Genomic DNA, 21,146 nt, shown 5'->3' with positions numbered 1-21,146 from the left:
TTCACCATTTAGGAAGGTTAGACACAGGGAGAAAACAAATAGTGATACTGTTAATAAAGGGCAAGAACAGTAGAACGATATAAGAGAATCTTTGATTGAAGGATCGGTATGTAGAACAGTTTAGGTAGAGCTAAGAAACAAAAAACAAAATGTCCCAGTAATGTTAGGTACAGTATGAATCAGGAAATTAGAGCTTCTTGTAACATGGTTAATGCAGTATTAATGTGTGGCTTCAATTTATACATAGACTGAATAAGCCTAATTTGCACTAATATAGTGGAGGACGAGTCCCTAAAGAATGTACGAGATGGATTTCTGGAGCAGTCTGTTGAACAATCAACCAGTGATTGGGTTAATTTAGATTTACTACTTGGGAATGAGAAAGGTTTAATTAATAATCTTGCCATAAATGAACAATTAGGAAACAGCCACCATAATATGATAAAAGCTTTAAGTTGGAAACTCAGATAAAGTTCATTCTGAAATGAGTATCTGAAATCGGAACAAAGAAAACTATAATGGTATGAGAGACAGATAGGCTATGGAGATTGGGAAATACATTAAAAGATCATAACTTCAGAAGTGGAGTTGTTTGCTGATGATTGCACAATTTTCAGTGACATTTTAGACTCCTCAGATACTAAAGCAGCCTGTGTCCATATGCAGTAAGATCTGAACAGTACCACATTTTGGCTGAGAAGTGGTAAGTAACAATTGTGCCAATCAAGTGTCAGGCAGTGACCTTATTCAACAAGAGAGAATCTCACCATAGTTCCTTGACACTCAATGGCACTTCGACAATGATATTCCCATTATCACCATTTTGGGGGCTTACCACTAAACAGAAACTGAATGGTCGAGCCATACAAATACTGTGGGTACAACAATGGGTTGGATGCTAGGCATTCTGCAGAGAGTAAATCACCTCCTGTCTCCCGAAAGCCCGACCACCATCTACAAGGTACAAGACTGGAGTGTGATGGAATATTTTCCATCTGCCTCAATAGGTTCAGCTCCAACAATGTCCAAGAGATTTTTCACTGTCCACGACAAAACAGCCTGTTAGATTAGCACCTCATCCATGACCATCAACATTGACTCCCTTCAATACCATTGCATCATGACAGCAATGTATAACATCTACAAGACACACTGCAGTGACTCAGCAGGGCTCCTTTCCAAGAGCCTTCCAAATCCTCGAGCTCCACCACTCAGAAGGACAAAAGGCAATGAAGCACAGTAATCCCACCAGTTGCAAGTTTCTGACTAAGCCATGGACCTTCTAGCCTTGGAACTAAATCGAAATTCATTCATTGTCCCCAAGTCAAAATCCTGCAAATCCTTTTGTAACAGTATTGTGACTGTCCCTGCACCCTAAAAACTGCAATGATTCAAGAAGGCAACTCACCATCATCATCTCCAGAGCAATTAGGGACAGCTAATAAACACTGGTCTAGCCAAGGATGCCAATATTCCATGAACCAAGAAATTGATCAAAGGTTATTGGAATAGATCAGAGTGTAGCATTCAAATACAACAGATCAGCTATGATCTTACTGAATGGCAGAGGAGGCTCGAATGGCTGAATTCTGCTCCGAAATTCTATACTCTTCAAGCCTCTCCAACATTCAATGTGATCACAGCTGACCTGTTGTGGTCTTAGCTCCAGTTATCTATCCAATGAGTACCTTGTCTATCAAATATCTAGCTGACTCAGCTTTGAATAAATTTAGCATAACTTAAAATATAAATTTTAAACTTCTGGGAAGCGAATTCCAGACTAACAATCTTCAGAGAGAAAATGTTTTATCTTATCTCATCTGAAAAGGGAGACCTCTCCAGTCTTAAACTATCTCCTTAGTTTTAGTCTGCTGCATAAGAGGAAACATTTCTTGGCATCCACCCTACCTAGTCTCCTCAAGATTTTACATATTTCATTATTTAAGAAGTGAGGGAACAAGAAAACTAGAAAAAAATTTAGTAAGGGCATATGTAGGTCTATTACAGGCTGAGACAGGTGCATTAATAATGGAGAATTGGGAAATGGCAGAGAAACTAAACAATTACTAAGGGTCTGCCTTCATGGAGTAAAATACAGAAAATCTCCCAGAAATACTAGGGAACTTGAGGGACTTGTGGAAATGAGGAACTAAAATAAATTGGAATTAATAAAGAGGCAATACTTAAAAAAATTAATTGGGTTGAATCCCTGGACTTGATGAGCTACATTCTAGGTTACTGAGCAGGTGGTTTTCAAAACATCTACTTTGGGGGTTATCTTTCAAAATATTTTCTGAAAAGCTTCCTTGTGGTGAAAGGGGTAAAATTATGTCCCAATACATGTGTGAATCTTATCATGAATATGTTACCGGAATGGAAGGTGTTGCTTAGTCTTGCCCTGTTGTTCGCATGAATATGTTGCCGGAATGGAATGTGTTGCTTATGGTGTTTATGCTACCAGCCTTGATAAGGAACAGACACTGTCAAACAGGATGTTGCAAGCTTAATTGGTTCCAGCTGAAACTCGTAAAGAGTCTTGCCCTGTTGTTCGCATGAATGTTTAGATCTCGAAAGAGTATATAAGCTGGGAAAGTCCCCAGTTCGGTAGAGTCTGCTCCGGGTTACGTTTAACCGCCGAGCGTGGGTTGTTGGCAACCGCTCTACGAGAACTGACGGCTCCCAGTTCCGGTAACATGTAGAGTGAGTATAAACCAGACCCGTTGTAAGTACGAGACCTGGTTGAGGCGACACTGCGGGGAATAAAATACTTATATTCTAGCAAACTCGTCTCTCAGTTCTTTTCTCCTGGTCTGTGTCAGACTACTCTCCTGCGAACCCGATCCTTGAGAATTTATAAAACATTTTGGCGTAGTCGGCAGGATCAATCGCAATTGGGGAGAGATTTTGATACAGAACAATGTTTGGGAAAAGGACTAAGAAACCAGAAGAACAAACTGTGGAGGTCCCAACCGTCCCGGGATGGCAGGGACCGTGGCATGACGTGGCAGTTTGTTTGAGGAATGGTGGGGGGCGACCGGAAAACTGGGAAGCCGAGGGCGTAGGAACCCCAGTGTCGCTGCTGTCCACCCTTGAGAGGATCCCAGTCCTGCCGAAGAACCCCTTGCCTGGGGTACAGCGGAGGATGTGGGCAAATGGTGGGGGGCGACCGGAAAACTGGGAAGCCGAGGGCGTAGGAACCCCAGTGTCGCTGCTGTCCACCCTTGAGAGGATCCCAGTCCTGCCGAAGAACCCCTTGCCTGGGGTACAGCAGAGGATGTGGGCAAATGGTGGGGGGGCGACCGGAAAACTGGGAAGCCGAGGGCGTAGGAACCCCAGTGTCGCTGCTGTCCACCCTTGAGAGGATCCCAGTCCTGCCGAAGAACCCCTTGCCTGGGGTACAGCGGAGGATGTGGGCAAATGGTGGGGGGCGACCGGAAAACTGGGAAGCCGAGGGCGTAGGAACCCCAGTGTCGCTGCTGTCCACCCTTGAGAGGATCCCAGTCCTGCCGAAGAACCCCTTGCCTGGGGTACAGCAGAGGATGTGGGCAAATGGTGGGGGGGCGACCGGAAAACTGGGAAGCCGAGGGCGTAGGAACCCCAGTGTCGCTGCTGTCCACCCTTGAGAGGATCCCAGTCCTGCCGAAGAACCCCTTGCCTGGGGTACAGCGGAGGATGTGGGCAAATGGTGGGGGGCGACCGGAAAACTGGGAAGCCGAGGGCGTAGGAACCCCAGTGTCGCTGCTGTCCACCCTTGAGAAGATCTCAGTCCTGCCGAAGAACCCCTTGCCTGGGGTACAGCGGAGGATGTGGGCATGTGCGGCGGCTTGTAGACAACAGTCAGACAAGCGCCAAAAAGCTGAAGCAGAATTAGCCCTCCTGAAACATGAGCAGGGACTCAGTTCGGGAGATGCCTCTATGTTGAGGCAGGAAATTATGAAGTTAAAGGCTGAATTGACAACATTAACTGAACTAGCAGGACGAACTATTATGTATCTGTCTGCTAAGAAACGGAAAGAGAAAAGGAAGGTCCCTCGAACCCCGGACCCAGTACAAGTACGGGCGTTTGTAGCCCAGTTAAATAACGGGGATCGGTGGGATATCGATCATTGGGATGGAAACATTTGGGGAGATTCAGATGATCAGTATGAAGATGACCCACCCGTACTCCAGGCTAAACCAGTAGTTAGGAGAAAACAAGTCCAGAGACGCCCCCCGGTGCAGCGGGAAGTAATGTTAGATGGGGAAGGGAATCCCATACGGAATGAACAGGGGGAGGCAATTATGCATGAATTACCGCGGGCTCAGCCTCCTGCGGAATTGGGATTTTGGTCCCGGAAATTGCCCCCGGCAGGGGAACGATACACCCCCTTTGAGAAACAATTGTTATCATGTTACTGGAGCTTGGTGGAAACTGAAGCTCTAACTATTGGACATGAAGTGATCATGAGAACAGCTATTCCTATCCTCCCGTGGGTACTCAGTGACCCCACTACCCACAGGATAGGAACCGCCCAAGAGAGCAGCATTATCAAATGGAAATGGTACGTGTCAGAAAGAGTGCGGACTGGACAAAAGGGAGTGTCAGTCCTGCATGAGCAAGTGGCGGAGGCCCCTGAGGAAGGGGAAAAGCGGTTTGAGGTGATTGAGTATAAAGAATCACCCGTCAAGATGGGCAAACGGTATGATGAACTGACCCTGGATGAACAAACCACGGCTTGGTTTGTAGATGGGTCAGCCCAATGGAAGGCAGGACAACGTAGATGGAAAGCTGCCGCTTTTAATCCGAAACAAGGTATAACCCTAGAAGAACTAGGCGAGGGGAAAAGTAGTCAGTGGGCAGAATTAAAAGCAGTACATATGGTGGTCATGCAAGCGGGGGTCATGGGAGTTTATTTGTTTTCTGACTCCTGGTCAGTGGTTAATGGCATGACCCAATGGATGCCAACTTGGCAGGCCAATCAGTGGATGATTCAGAATAGGGAGGTATGGGGTAAACAATTATGGGAAGATATATGGGAGAAGGCTCGACATCTAGATATATATATTACCCATGTAGACGCTCATTCATCCCGAAATGATGCGGAAGCTTTACATAACCGATATGTAGACGGCATTGTCCGAGCCATGAGTGTACAAAGGGGCACCTCAGTGGACTTGGCTAGATGGGCACACCTTAAGGCCGGACACTGGGGAGTGCAAGGAACCTTGCAGTGGGCTCGAGATCGGGGAATAGATCTTATGGTAGATGATGTCAAGACTGCAGTAAATCAATGCGAGCAGTGTCAGCATCAACGGCAGGGAGTGCCCCAACATATGATGGGACATATACACCGAGGAGAGGGACCGGGACAGAGCTGGCAAATGGACTTTGTGGGCCCATTACCTTCCTCACAAGGATGTAACCATATATGTACAGCTGTGGACACTATGTCTGGGGTTTTGGTAGCCCATCCCTGTCGACATAACAACCAACAGGCTACCTTACGGTGTTTAGATTTGATCGAACAATTTTATGGATTGCCCATACAGGTCCAGAGTGACAATGGCTCCCATTTCACAGGAGGGATGGTGAAGCAGTGGTGTCATGATAACCATGTGGAGTGGATTTATCACGTGCCCTACCATCCGCAAGCTGCGGGACTTATTGAACGAATGAACGGGCTTCTAAAATCCTCCCTGCGAAAGGCAGGAGGATGTAATAATTTAACAGGTTGGAAGAAACAATTGATTCGGGTAGTAAAGCAAATTAATAACCGCCCATTGGGAAACGGGGTGACGCCCTTGAATCGGATGATACGGGTGTGTGATACCCCAAAGGCACAGCCTATTAAAATGTGGAAATTTGCTAAGGAAACTAATATTCCCGTAAGGGCCACACCGGCTTCGGCTGGACTGGACTTACGAGCGTTAACTACACAGACTTTGGTCCAACAAAAACCTACGGTGATTAAGACCGGATTAGGATTGATTTGTCCCCCTGGAACCTATGGGCATATCCTCCCGCGATCGGGATTGTCACTAAAGGGGATTGATGTAATGGCAGGAGTAATTGACGCGGACTACCAAGGAGAATTGGGAGTAGTCCTGGTCAACATCACATCTGAACCTTATGTGATACAGAAGGGAGACAGAATAGCACAATTAGTTATTAAACCATGTAACCTTACAACGGTGGAAGAGACGGGAGCTCCCGTTAAGGTTACTGAGCGTGGGACGGGGGGATTTGGGTCTACTGACACTAAGGGTGCCAAGGTATGGGTACGCCAGACAACTGGTCCCCCCAAACCGGCAGAGATCATAGCCCAAGGAAAAGACAGTCTGGTCACCATTATGTATCCTGGGGAATCAGTCTGGAGGAGTGTGCCAGCTCAGTCGTTGGTACCCTTATCGAAACAAAATGTAGGTTGGAAAATTAGTAGTGAGGAACGACAGCAAGATGATTTTAAGTGCGCGGCAAATCAATGGTGTACAATTTTAGATCTCACGAGTGATTGTCAAATGTATACTTGTGTACGATGTTATAAGGGGAGAAATGTAACTTTGATAACCCCTAACTGTACATTGATGTTGAATGCAACGGTGAATATGTGTCATTGGAATATAACCGCTCGTGAATGTGAAAGCTCAAACGGGACACGATGGAACATCACGACTGGAGATGAGGACATCTGGATCAGCAATGGAACAGTTATTCAAAACCGGACTCGAATGTTATGGCTGATCTTGGTGCGCCCTAACGTCTCTGACGCGCACCGCACACAGTTGGCTCCCATTATGTCAACTTGTCAGCAGATGGCCCAGGCAGTACTGCACACTGATGTTCACTGGCAGGTGCGGCTGCCGGCTATCCCAGAATGCCAACATAAGAGGAGGCGGCGTGCATGGTATGACACTCTACTGGGAGGTGCAGGAACTGTTATGGGTATCTCAAACGCTATTGACTCTGAGGTAACCCGTACTAAATTATCTAACACGGGACAAGCCACCTCACAAGGACTACACACTATTGGAAGATGGATGCCATCCGTAATGATGACTCAAGGAGAAACAGCTAAAATATTGATACAATCCCTGCAATGGGAACTAGATGTCTGGGGTGCCACCCAGGAACTGTTTGAGAACATTACAGCTCAGTTAAATTGGACTGCCTGTCATATTCAAATGTTGCACGCACAAATACAGAAAGAACGATTTTTGCGTGTGGTAACATCCCCCAATGTACAAGCGTGGAGGGGAATATGGAATGTATCTGAGAAATTGTGGATGATAACCCATCCAGAAAGAACATGGTGTAACGCAACTATGTGTAGAGGATACTTTGTTACCATGAATGTAACCCACACTGTTACGGTCTGTCGATATTATGTATTACCAGTGATTACATCTTCTGGATATTATTTTCTGAAGACAAGGGGGCAGTGGTTTAGCCCAGATACCAATATTACCTATGATCTGTCCGCTTGTGAACAGACTGATCAGGGAAAAACTTGCCTACTGATGAACAGATATCGGGACCCTTGCTTGACTAAGGGAACGGCCCTGTGCGAATGGACTGTTGAAACTCCAAGGGACATGATGTGGCAGATTGGGCCACACACGCTCTGTGTGGCTACCAATAACCCACATCCTACGCTTCCCACAGTACCGTTCTCGGGATGCCTCTCAAATGTCTATCAGTGGCAATGGCAGAATCAGACCTATCTGTTAACCAATTATAGCAGTGCTCACCACTTTACCAAGGTGCAGTGGAAAGTGCTGATGAATCCTTGGAACATTTCCCTGGATCGGTTTAAGCAAGCATTGGACCGATCCGAGGAGCTTAAGCAGATATTATGAAAGCATCAAACCAATGTCACCAAGGTTACAGTGTCTACCTTTATACATGGACAGGAGGTAGTACACGCTGCCCATGTAATGGAAGTAGAGTCAGCTCATCATTGGTGGGATATGTTGAGTGGTATGTCCTCCACTGCGGGGAAGTTCCTATTCCCACCCTTATCGATCCTGGTAGGAGTGCTGGTGATCTTAACATGCTGTAATATCCTGACTTGCTTGTATATTTGGCGTGTACGTAGACGCTTGTTGGAAAAAATATATATGGGCATGATGTAACACATGTATTGGGCCAATCAGTGGAATGTGGTGAAAGGGTTAAAATTATGTCCCAATACATGTGTGAATCTTATCATGAATATGTTACCGGAATGGAAGGTGTTGCTTAGTCTTGCCCTGTTGTTCGCATGAATATGTTGCCGGAATGGAATGTGTTGCTTATGGTGTTTATGCTACCAGCCTTGATAAGGAACAGACACTGTCAAACAGGATGTTGCAAGCTTAATTGGTTCCAGCTGAAACTCGTAAAGAGTCTTGCCCTGTTGTTCGCATGAATGTTTAGATCTCGAAAGAGTATATAAGCTGGGAAAGTCCCCAGTTCGGTAGAGTCTGCTCCAGGTTACGTTTAACCGCCGAGCGTGGGTTGTTGGCAACCGCTCTACGAGAACTGACGGCTCCCAGTTCCGGTAACATGTAGAGTGAGTATAAACCAGACCCGTTGTAAGTACGAGACCTGGTTGAGGCGACACTGCGGGGAATAAAATACTTATATTCTAGCAAACTCGTCTCTCAGTTCTTTTCTCCTGGTCTGTGTCAGACTACTCCCCTGCGAACCCGATCCTTGAGAATTTATAAAACATTCCTGCAGACTGATAAATAGCAAATGTCACTGCACTGTATTGGGAAGGAGAGAGAAACCAGAGAACTAAAGACTTGCCAGTTTGGTGTCTGTAGTAGAGAAAATGTTTGAATTGATTTTAAAGGATGCGATAACTGGACACAAAATAAATAATAATATGACTGGGTGGAGTCAACATGGGTTTTTAAAAGGGAAATTGAGTTTGACAAATGTGTTGAAGTTTTGTTGAGAATGTTGCTTGTAGCACAGATAAACGTGAGCCAGTTGATATGGAGTCATAGAGATGTACAGCGTGGAAACAGACCCTTCAATCCAACTCGTCCATGCCGACCAGATATCCTAACCTAATCTAGTCCCATTTGCCAGCACTTGGCTCATATCCCTCTAAACCCTTCCTATTCATATACCCATTCAGATGCCTTTTAAATGTTGTAATTGTACCAGCCCAACACTTCCTCTGGCAGCTCATGTGGGCGGCACGGTGGCACAGAGGTTAGCACTGCTGTCTCACAGCGCCAGAGACACAGCGCCACAGTTCAATTCCCGCCTCAGGCGACTGACTGTGTGGAGTTTGCACATTCTCCCCGTGTCTGCGTGGGTTTCCTCCGGGTGCTCCTGTTTCCTCCCACAATCCAAAGATGTGCAGGTCAGGCGCATTGGCCGTGCTAAATTGCCCGTAGTGTTAGGTAAGGGGTAAATGTAGGGTATGGGTGGGTTGTGCTTCGGCGGGGCGGTGTGGACTTGTTGGGCCGAAGGGCCTGTTTCCACACTGTAATGTAATCTAATCTAAAAATCTAAAAAAATCTAATCTGCATAAAAAAAGTAGTACCTAATGTCCCTTTTATATCTTTCCCCTCTCACCCAAAACCTCTGCCTTCCCAGGGAGATTACAGAGAGTTAGACAGAAATTTAAAAAGGAGATCCTCAAGGGTAGTGATATCTGGATTACTCCTAATGCTACGAGCTAATGAGGGCAGGAATAGGAGGATAGAGCAGATGCATGCATGGCTGAGGAGCTGGTGTATGGGAGAAGGATTCACATTTTTGGATCATTGGAATCTCTTTTGGGGTAGAAGTGACCTATACAAGAAGGACGGATTGCACCAAAATTGGAAAGGGACTAATATACTGGCAGGGAAATTTGCTAGAACTGGGTGGGAGGATGTAAACTAGTAAGGTGGGGGGGGTTGGAACCCAGGGAGATAGTGAGGAAAGAGATAGATCTGAGACAGGAATAGCTGAGAACAGAAGTGAGTCAAATAGTCAGGGCAGGCAGGGACAAGGTAGGACTAATAAATTAAACTGCATTAATTTTAATGGAAGCGGCTGAACAGGGAAGGCAGATGAACTCAGGGCATGGTTAGGAACATGGGACTGGGATATTACAGAAACATAGATTAGATTAGATTAGATTTAGATTAGATTACAGTGTGAAAACAGGCCCTTCGGCCCAACAAGTCCACACCGACCCGCCGAAGCGAAACCCACCCATATCCCTACATTTACCCCTTACCTAACACTACGGGCAATTTAGTATGGCCAATTCACCTGACCCTGCACATCTTTGGACTGTGGGAGGAAACCGGAGCACCCGGAGGAAACCCACGCAGACACGGGGAGAACGTGCAAACTCCACACAGTCAGTCGCCTGAGGCGGGAATTGAACCCGGGTCTCTGGCGCTGTGAGGCAGCAGTGCTAACCACTGTGCCACCGTGCCACCCATGTCTCAGGGATGGGCAGGACTGGCAGCTTAATGTTCCAGGATACAAATGCTACAGGAAGGATAGAAAGGGAGGCAAGAGAGGAGGGGGAGTGGCGTTTTTGATAAGGGATAGCATTACAGCTGTGCTGAGGGAGGATATTCACAGAAATACATCCAGGAAAGTTATTTGGGTGGAACTGAGAAATAAGAAAGGGATGATCACCTTATTGGGATTGTATTATAGACCCCCCAATAGTCAGAGGAAAATTGAGAAACAAACTTGTAAGGAGATCTCAGCTATCTGTATGGGTAGTTATGGTAGGGAATTTTAACTTCCAAACATCGACTGGGACTGCCATAGCGTTAAAGGTTTAGATGGTGAGGAATTTATTAAGTGCGTACAAGACAATTTTCTGATTCAGTATGTGGATTTACCTACTAGACAAGGTACAAAACTTGATCTACTCTTGGGAAATAAGGCAGGGCAGGTGACTTGCGGTGTTATGGGGGAGCACTTTGGGGCCAGTGATCATAATTCTATTTGATTTAAAATCGTAATGGAAAAGGATAGACCAGATCTAAAAGTTCAAGTTCTAAATTGGAAAAAGGCCAATTTTGACGGGATTAGGCAAGAACTTTCAAAACCTGATTGGAGGCAGATGTTCGCAGGTAAAGGGACAGCTGGAAAATGAGAAGCCTTCAGCAATGAGATAACAAGAATCCAGAGAAAGCATATTCCTGTCAGGGTGAAAGGGAAGGCTGGTAGGTAGACAGAATGCTGGATGACTAAAGAAATTGAGGGTTTGGTTAAGAAAAGGAAGGAAGCATATGTCAGGTATAGACAGGATAGATCGAGTGAATCCTTAGAAGAGTATAAAGGAAGTAGGAGTATACTTAAGAGGGAAATCAGGAGGGCAAAAAGGGGACATGAGATAGCTTTGGCAAATAGAATTAAGGAGAATCCAAAGGGTTTTTACAAATATATTAAGGACAAAAGGGTAATTACGACCCTAGAGGACCTCCTTTTTAAGTTCCTGCCTAACTGTCTGTATTCTCCCTTCAGAATCCCATCCTTTAGAACATAGAACATAGAACAATACAGCACAGAACAGGCCCTTCGGCCCACGATGTTGTGCCGAACTTCTAACCTAGATTAAGTACACATCCATGTACCTATCCAAATGCCGCTTAAAGGTCGCCAATGATTCCGACTCTACCACTCCCACGGGCAGCGCATTCCATGCCCCCACCACTCTCTGGGTAAAGAACCCACCCCTGACATCTCCCCTATACCTTCCACCCTTCACCTTAAATTTATGTCCTCTTGTAACACTCTGTTGTACCCGGGGAAAAAGTTTCTGACTGTCTACTCTATCTATTCCTCTGATCATCTTATAAACCTCTATCAAGTCACCCCTCATCCTTCGCCGTTCCAACGAGAAAAGGCCGAGAACTCTCAACCTATCCTCGTACGACTTCCTCTCCATTCCAGGCAACATCCTGGTAAATCTTCTCTGCACCCTCTCCAAAGCTTCCACATCTTTCCTAAAGTGAGGCGACCAGAACTGCACACAGTACTCCAACTGTGGCCTAACCAAAGTCCTGTACAGCTTTATGGTGCATTTTAATTTTCAAAAGGCTTTTAAGAAAGTCCCAGACAGGAGGTTGGTGAACAAAGTCACAGAATATGAATTTGGTGGCAATATACTGTAATGCACTGGTAAGAGACAGAAAATTGACAGCAAGAAAAACTGAGTCATTTTCAGGAAGGCAGATTAATCAGCAATTGGACCACAGCTGCTCACAATCTGATTCATATTTGTGAATTTGCTGATCACTGAAGGCCCTTGTTCTGTGGTGGTAATGTCCTGATCTCTGAACCAAAAGTCCCCTATTTCAGAGGTATTGCAATTCAGATCTTTACAGGTTAAGTAAAATATTTAAAATTGCTTATAACACAAAAACTAGGTGGTAATGAGAGTTATGAGGAGGATGCAAGGAGGCTGAGGGGATTTGGACAGGCTAAGTGAACAAGCAAGAACATGGCAGATGAAATATAATGTGAATAAGTGAGAGGTTACTAACTTCATTGGAACAAATGCAATATATTTATTAAATGATTCAAGGCTCAGCAGCTTGGCAATCTTGTTCATGAGTTAGTAAGAGCCTTCATGCAGGTGCATCAAGCTATTAGGGTGGCAAAGTGAATTGAATTGAATTTATTGTCACGTGAACCAAGGCACAGTGAAAAGCTTTGTCTTGCGATCAATACAGGCAGATCACAGCGTTAAGTAGGATAGATAAGTAAATAATAGGTAATCAGCGGCTAAAACAAAAACACAGGTACAGGCGAGTGTTAAGAGTTTGAGAGTCCACTTAGTAGGTTGGATACTGTTTTGAAACCTGCTGGTGCATGTGTTCAGGTTTATGTACCTTCTCCCCGATGGTAGAGGTTGTAGAGAAACACTGATGGATCTTTGAGAATGCTGGCAGCCTTTCCTTGACAGCGGGCCTGGATTCTATAGATGGGAGGTTGGCCTTTGTGACGTCCGGGCCGAATTCACTACTCTCTGTAACTGTCTCCAATCTTGAATGGCACAGTTGCCATACCAGGTAGTGAAACATTCAGACAGAATGCTCTCGATGGCGCACCTATAAAAGTTGGCAAGAGTATTCACCATCATCCCTCTGGTGTCTGAGGAAGAAGAGACGTTGTTGGGCCTTTGTAACCAGTGCGCCCACATGAACAGTCCAAGCAAGCTTGTTGTGGATGACCACTCCCAGGAGCTTGACATTCTCCACTCGTTCCACCTGTGTGCTGGTAATGTGTTGGGGGCATGAGTAACATCCTGCCGAAAGTCAATAATGAGTTCCTTGGTTTTGCTGGCATTGAGAGCTAGGTTGTTCTCAGTGCAGCATGTTTCCAGGTCTTCCACCTCCCGTCTGTCGTCTGTTTCGTCGCCATCTGAGATTCGACCAACTATGGTGGTGTCATCAGCGAACTTGTAAATGGCGTTAGTCTGGTATTTGGCATTGCAGTCATAGGTATACAGTGAGTACAGTAGGGGGCTGAGTACGCTACCCTGGGGGGGCTCCAGTGTTGAGTGTTAGTGACGATGAAAATATTGTCCCCAATCTTCACTGATTGTGACCTGTGTGTCAGGAAACTGAGGATCCAGTTGCAGAGAGTGGGGCTTAGTTTGAGATCACTAAATTTAGTAATCAGTCTCGAAGGGATAATAGTGTTGAAGGCTGAACTGAAGTCAGTGAGTAGGATTCTTATGTAGCTGTTCTTAGTGTCAAGATGTTTTTGGGAGGAGTGAAGGGCAAATGAAATGGCATCTGACGTGGATCTGTTGGTCCGATAGGCAAATTGGAGTGGGTCAAGAGTAATGGGGAGGCTGGAGTTGATTAATGCCATGACCTGCCTTTCAAAGCACTTCATGACCACCGAAGTTAGGGCCACTGGGCGGTAGTCATTGAGACATGCTGCACGAGCCTTCTTAGGCACAGGGATGATGTTGGCCCTCAAATGATATGTTAGCCTTCATCAATAAGGTGATTTGAATACAGGAGAAAGATATATTGTTGCAATTATACAGTGCCTTGCTGCAACTCTACTTGGAGAATGGTGTATAATTTCAGCCCCCTAATCTGAGGAATAATAGGAGGGGTTCATCAGACTAATCATTGAAGGAGTGGAATTGTCTTATTAGGATAGATTGAAAAAATTGGGCCTGCATTTTCTAGAGTTTCAAAGAATGAGAGATGATCTGATTGAAACTCTCAGAATTCTTACAAGCTTTGACCATGTAAATGTGGATGGAATGGTGGAGTCTAGAACCAGGGAATAGTCTCAAAACAAGGGGCCAGCCATTTTAGGAGATGAAGAATTTCTTCATCCGCAGTGTGGTAAATCTTTGGAATTCTCTATTCCAAAGGGTTGTAAAAACCTATTGAGGCCAATTAAGACAAAATCAGTAGATTACTGGATGCTAAGGATGTCAAGGGATATGGGGATGAGAGGAAAACAACATGGAGGTAGATGTTCAGCTATGATTTGTTTGATTGATGGAGCTAGCATAATAGACTGAATGGTTCATCTGGTTCTATTTCCAATAGGTCTTGTTATTTTACAGCTAGCCATCCAATATTCTAAGTTCTACAGTTTAGTTTTGTTCAATGTTCAGTAGGGGTCACATGATGAGACAAGCTCTGGAATATTTATTTTGATGGTATGTTGGAAAAAGTATAATAATTTTTCAACTGTGCCCCAGTCTTTTTTCTTCCACTTCCTTTAAAGCTCTGTTCTGAATGAACTCAAGCTGATGTTTGATGACTTATTCACCCCGCAAAGAAATCAAAAAGGAAACACTTAAAAGTTCAAAATTAACAATGATTCCCTTGACAAGGCCTGTATATTATTTACTAAGAGACTGGCAATAACTGATAAATGACTGGTTTTCAGGATCAATGATTGTTGTGGTCCTTCTCTGGAAGATTACCTTCCAGACATTTGTGAATAATCTTCAATGGTTAGCAATAACCTGAAGTTAATTTTTAACTTTTACTTGTCTATCAAACCATAGGGGTTCAAACAATAATTAAGTTATCAACATATTGAACAGATACCAATCCTATTGGTGTGAGGGATTGTGATGTTTTCTCAGATTAATGAGAAATTGAACAAGCCTAATTAGAGGTTTTGAGTATGCGTGCCTGACAGCAGGTATGCCAGGTTGTCTAGTCAGGGGCATTGATAAATGTTTCTGCAGCTGACAGCAAGACATCAGAATGGCATGTGGCCTCCATGGTGCCATGGGTCAAGGATGTCTCAGAGCAGGTGCAGAGTATTCTCAAAGGGGTGATTGACCAGCAGGAGGTCATTGTACACACCAGTAACAACAACATAGGAAGAGAACGGGAAGAGGTTCTGAAAAGTGAATTTAGGAAATTAGGAAGGAGGTTAAAAAGTAGGTCTTCAAGGGTAGTCAGATCTGGATTACTCCCAGTGCCACATGCTACTGAGAGGAGCAAATCAAACAGTCAAAACAAGCAACAGCAAGGCAGAGAACGAGGTAAGACTAATAAATCAAACGTATTTATTTCAATGCAAGAGGCTTAACAGGTAAAGCAGATGCATTGATAACATAACAGGGAATATGGAACTGGGATATCATAGCTATTACAGAAACGTGGTTGAGGGAAGGGCAGGACTGGTAGCTTAATGTTCCAGGGTATAGATGCTATGGGAAGGATAGAAAGTGGGGGGCAAGAGAGGAGGGGGAGTAGGGTTTTTGGTTAGGGATAACATTATGGCTGTACTTATAGAGGATACTCCTACGAGTACATCTAGTGAAGTTATCTAGGTGGAACTGAGAAATAATACATTGGGATTGTACTATAGTTCCTCCCAGTAGTCTGCGGGAAATGGAGAAGCAAATTTGTAAGGAGATCTCAGATACCTTTAAGAATGATACGATTGTAATAAAAGGGGATTTTAACTTTCCAAACATAGACTGGGACTGCCATAGTGTTGAGGGCTTGGAAATTTTGTGCAGCATGTACAAGAAAATTCAGAATGTGAATGTACCTACAAGAGAAGGAGCAAAACTTGACCTCCTCTTGGGAAATAAGGCAGGGCAAGAGACAGGTGTCAGTGGGGGAGAACTTTAGTGCCAGTGATCATAATTTTATTAGTTTTAAAATAAAGGTGAAATTCACAGAACACCAGGTTATAGTCCTGTTGGTCTATAACCTGGTGTTTTATGAGTTTTAACTTTGTCCACCCCAGTCCAACACTGGCACCTCCAAGTCAGTTTTAAAATAGTTGTGGAAAAGGATTGACCTGATCCAAAAGTTAAAGTTCTAAATTGGAGTAAGGCCAACTTTGATGATACTAGGCAAGAACTTTCAAAAGTTGATTGGGAGAGATTATTCACAAGTAAATGGACGGTCAGCAAGTGGGAGGTCTTCAAAAATGAGATGAGAGTCCAGAGACAGTATGTTCCTATGAAGGGCAAGGATAATAGGTGTAGGGAATGCTGGATGACTGGAGAAATTGAGGCTGTGGTCAAGAAAAAGGAGGTAAATGACAGTACAGACAGCAAGAATTGAGTGAATCCCTCAAGGACTATAAGGGCAGTAGAGGTATACTCAAGAGAGAAATCAGGAGGGCAAATAAAGGAAACATGAGATAGCTTTGGCAAATAAGGTTAAGGAGAATCCAAAGAGATTTTACAAATACCTCAAGTGCAAAAGAGTAACTAACGACAGAATAGGGTCCTTTAAAGATCAACAAGGTTGGCTAAACATGGAACTGCAGGAGATGGGTGTGATACATAAATGAGTATTTCGCTTTGGCATTTACTGTAAAGAAGGATATGAAAGCAAGAGAATTTGAATAAATAAATTGTGATATTTTGAAAAATGTCCATATTAGAAAGATGGTGGTGCTGAACACAAAGGTGGATAAATCCCCAGCTGATCGGGTGTATCTCAGAACTTTATGGGAAGCTAAGGAAGAGATTGTTGGGTCCCTTGCTGAGATATTTATATCATCGATAGCCACAGGTGAGGTGCTGGAAGACAGGAAGGTGGCTAATGTGGTGCCATTATTTAGAAAGGTAGTAAGGAAAAGCCAGGGAACTACAGAACAGTGAGCTTGATGTCAGTGGTGGGTAATTTGTTGGAGGGATTCTGAAGGACAGGGGCTACATGCATTTGGAAAGGCAAGGACTAATTAGAACATAGAAAAGTACAGCACAGAACAGGCCCTTTGGCCCATGATGTTGTGCTAAGATATAATCCTAATGTAAAATATAGTAACGTAACCTATGCACCCCTCAACTCACTGCTATCCATGTGCAGTAGCTTAAATGTCCCCAATGACTTTGCTTCCACCACCACAGCTGGCAATGCATTCCAAGCATTCACAACTCTCTACGTAAAGAACCTACCTCTGATGTCTCCTTTATACCTTCCTCCTAATATCTTCAAACTATGACTTCTCGTACCAGTCAATCCTGCCCTGGGGAAAAGTCTCTGGCTATTGACTCTATCTATTCCTCTCATTATTTTGTACACCTCGATCAGGTGTCCTCTCTTCCTCCTTCTCTCCAGAGAGAAAAGTCCAAGCTTATTCAACCTTTCTTCATAAGGCGAGCCCTTCAGTCCAGGCAGCATCCTGGTAAACCTTCTTTGCACCCTCTCCAAAGCCTATCTTTCCAATAGTAGGGCGACCAGAACTGGACACAATATTCCAAGTGTGGTCCCACCAGGGACTTGTAGAGCTGCAGCAAAACCTCGCGGCTCTTAAGCTCGATCCTCCTGTTAATGAAAGCCAAAACACCATATGCTTTCTTAACAACCCTATCCACTTGGGTGTCAACTTTGAGGGATCTATGTACTTGCACACCCAGATCCCTCTGTTCCGCCACACTGCCAAGAATCCTGTCTTTAATCTTTTATTCAGCATTCGAGTTCGACCTTCCAAAATGCATCACTTCACATTTATCCAGGTTGAACTCCATCTGCCATTTCTCAGCCCAGCTCTGCATCCTGTCTGTCGCGCTGCAGCCTGCAATAGCCCTCTATATTATCGACGACATCTCCAACCTTTGTGTCATTGCAAATTTACTAACCCACCCCTCAACCTCTTTATCTAAGTCATTTATAAAAACTACAAAGAGCAGAGGCCCAAGGACCCCACTCAACACTGTCCTCCAGGCAGAATACTTTCCACCTACAACCACTCTCTACCTTCTGTCAGCCAGCCAATTCTGAATCCAGATAGCCAAATCTCCCTGTATCCCATACTTCCTGACTTTATGAATGAGCCTACCATGGGGAACCCTATCAAATGCCATGCTGAGGTCCACATTCACCACATCCACTGCTCAACTGTCGTCGACCTGTCTTGACACCTCCTCAAAGAACTCAATAAGATTTGTGAGGCATGACCTGCCCCTCACAAAGCCATGCTACTGCCTTCAATCACATTATGCTTTGCCAAATAGTCATAAATCCTATCCCTCAGAATTCTTTCCAAAACTTTGCTGATCACAGACGTAAGACTGACTGGTCTGTAACTGCCAGGAATTTCCCTATTACCCTTCTTGAAAAGAGGAACAACATTCGTCTCCTTCCAATCCTCTAGTGCGACTCCTGTGGAGAGTGAGGAGGCAAATACCCTCGCCAGCGGCTTAGCAACCTCCTTTCTCGCTTCTCGGAACAGCCTAGGATAAATCTGGTCTGGCCCTGGGGACTTATCAATCTTAATGTTTTCCAAACTTCCTAGCACATCAACTTTGTCAATCTTGAGCTGGTCAAGACTGTATCTCTAAGTTTTCATTTACAACAAGTTCCCTTTCCTTGGTGAAAACCAAAGCAAAAAACTCATTTAAGGCTTCCCCTATCTGCTCAGACTCCTCGCACAAGTTCCCTCCGCTATCCCTGATCGGCCCTACCTTCTCCCTGATCATTCTCTTATTCCTCACATTTGAGTAAAATACCTTTGGGTTCTCCCCAATCCTTCTTGCTAAGCCTTTTTCGTGCCCCCTCCTGGCTCTCCTTAGTCCATTACTGAGCTCCTTTCTAGCTAGCCTGTAATCTTCTAAAGCTGTGCTAGATCCTTGCCTCCTCCACCTTACGTAAGCTGCCTTCTTCCTTTTGACGAGGAGTTCCTCTGCTCTTGTCATCCAAGGTTCCTTAATTTTACCCCTTCTTACCTGCCTCAGAGGAACAAATTTGTGCATCACTCACAACAACTGCTCCTTAAATAGTCTCCACATGTCTGCTGTGCCCTTTCTGTGGAACAATTGCTCCCAGCCAGTACTTCCCGACTCTTGTCTGATAGCGTCATAATTTCCTTTTCCCCAATTAAATATCTTCCCTCGGTAACTGCTACTTTCACTCTCCAAGGCTATGCTAAATGTGAGGCAGTTGTGATCACTGTCACCAAAGTGCTCTCCCACTGTGAGATCTGACACCTGTCCTGACTCATTGCCGAGCACCAAATCCAAAATGGCCTCTCCCCTCGTCAGTCTGTCTACCGAGTAAGGAAACCCTCCTGAGCACACCTGACAAAAACAGCTCCATCCCCATTAGGGATAGTCAACATGGCTTTGTGCATGGGAAATCGTGTCTCACTAACTTGACTGAGTTTTTTGAAGAAGTGACAAAGACGACTGATGAAGGCATGGCACTGGACATTGTCTACATGGACTTCAGCAAGGCATTCGAGAGGGTTCCACGTAGTAGACGCTTTAGCAAGGTTAGATCACATGGAATCCAGGGAAAGCTGGTCATCTGGATACAAAACTGAAGACAGAGGGTAGTGGTGGAGGGTTGTTTTTTTGAACAGGAGGCCTGTGACCAGTGGCGTGTTGCAATGATCAGGTGCAGAGTCCACTGCTTTTTGTCATTTATATAAATGATTTGGATGTGAATCTAGGAGGAATGGTTAGTAAGTTTGCAGATGACACCAAAATTGGTGGTGTATTAGACAGTGAAGATTATCCCAGAATACACGGGACCCTGATCAGATGGGCTGTTGGGCCGAGAAGTGGCAGATGGAGTTTTATTTAGATGAATCTGAGGTGTTGTATTTTGATAGGTCAAATCAGGGCAGGACTTATACACTTATTGTAGGGTCCTTTACAATGTTGCTGAACAAAGAGTTCTTGGGGTGCAGGTTCATAGTTTCTAGAAGGTGGAATCGTAGGCTGACAGGGTAATCCAAAAGTGTCTCACCAATGTCCTGTACAACCGCAACATGACAGCCCAACTCCTAAATGCAGTGGAGAAAGTGAGGTCTGCAGATGCTGGAGATCAGAGATGGAAATGTGTTGCTGGAAAAGCGCAGCAGGTCAGGCAGCATCTAGGGAACTGGAGAATCGACGTTTCGGGCATTAGCCCTTCTTCAGGAATGAGGAAAGTTGGTCCAGCAGGCTAAGATAAAAGATAGGGAGGAGGGACTTGGGGGAGGGGCGTCGGAAATGTGATAGGTGGAAAGAGGTCAAGGTGAGGGTGATAGGTCAGACTGGGGTGGGGGCGGAGAGGTCGGGAAGAAGATTGCAGGTTAGGAAGGCGGTGCTGAATTTGATGGATTTGACTGAGACAGGCTGGGGGGAGGGGAAATGAGGAAACTGGTGAAATCAGAGTTCATCCCTTGTGGTTGGAGGGTTCCTAGCCGGAAGATGAGGCGTTCTTCCTCCAACCGTCGTTTCGCTGTGGTCTGACGATGGAGGAGTCCAAAGACCTGCATATCCTTGGTGGAGTGGGAGGGGGAATTGAAATGTTGAGCTACAGGGTGGTTGGGTTGGTTGGTCCGGGTGTCCCAGAGGTGTTCTCTGAAACGCTCCGCAAGTAGGCGGCCTGTCTCCCAAATATAGAGGAGGCCACATCGGGTGCAAAGGATGCAATAGATGATATGTGTGGAGGTACAGGTGAATCTGTGGCGGATATGGAAGTTTCCTTTGGGGCCTTGGAGGGAGGTGAGGGGGGAGGTGTGGGCGCAAGTCTTGCACCTCCTGCGGTTGCAGGGGAAGGTGCCGGGAGTGGAGGTTGGATTGGTGGGGGGGTGTGGATCTGACGAGGGAGTCACGGAGGGAGTGGTCTTTACGGAATGCTGATGGGGGAGGGGAGGGAAATATATCCTTGGTGGTGGGGTCCGTTTGGAGGTGGCGGAAATGGCGGCGGATGATGCATGGAGGTTAGTGGGGTGGTAGGTGGGTTCTGTCCTGGTGGCG

At 45.2% G+C, this 21,146-nt stretch overlaps 3 protein-coding genes across 3 annotated transcripts in view; 2 read left to right on the top strand and 1 right to left on the bottom strand.

The window, feature by feature from the left end:
* rnf166 (ring finger protein 166) overlaps positions 1-21,146 on the bottom strand; it is a 68,129-nt gene that overhangs the window by 29,482 nt on the left and 17,501 nt on the right. The gene's annotated exons all lie outside the window — the stretch shown is intronic.
* Positions 3,550-5,266, top strand: LOC148147309 (uncharacterized). Its single transcript, XM_087996123.1, has 2 exons — positions 3,550-5,130; positions 5,246-5,266. The coding sequence occupies exons 1-2, from the start codon at positions 3,550-3,552 to the stop codon at positions 5,264-5,266; spliced, it is 1,602 nt and encodes a 533-aa protein (XP_087852249.1).
* Positions 5,384-8,625, top strand: LOC148147308 (uncharacterized). Its single transcript, XM_087995786.1, is given in 1 exon segment — positions 5,384-8,625. A coding segment is annotated over 1 exon segment (2,685 nt). The 5' UTR covers positions 5,384-5,427; the 3' UTR covers positions 8,113-8,625.

This window comes from Chiloscyllium plagiosum, unplaced genomic scaffold (assembly GCF_037043375.1).
Source record: "Chiloscyllium plagiosum isolate Xiang-an unplaced genomic scaffold, Cpla_swu_hap1 HiC_scaffold_17, whole genome shotgun sequence".
Classification (NCBI taxonomy): domain Eukaryota; kingdom Metazoa; phylum Chordata; class Chondrichthyes; order Orectolobiformes; family Hemiscylliidae; genus Chiloscyllium; species Chiloscyllium plagiosum.
This window is presented reverse-complemented; position numbering and strand designations above follow the sequence as displayed.

Coding starts and splice junctions, on each gene's coding strand:
- LOC148147309 (XM_087996123.1), top strand. CDS start 3,550: ATGGTGGGGGGGCGACCGGAAAACTGGGAAGCCGAGGGCGTAGGAACC. Junction 5,131..5,245: donor GCATTGTCCGAGCCATGAGT/GTACAAAGGGGC, acceptor ATCTTATGGTAG/ATGATGTCAAGACTGCAGTA.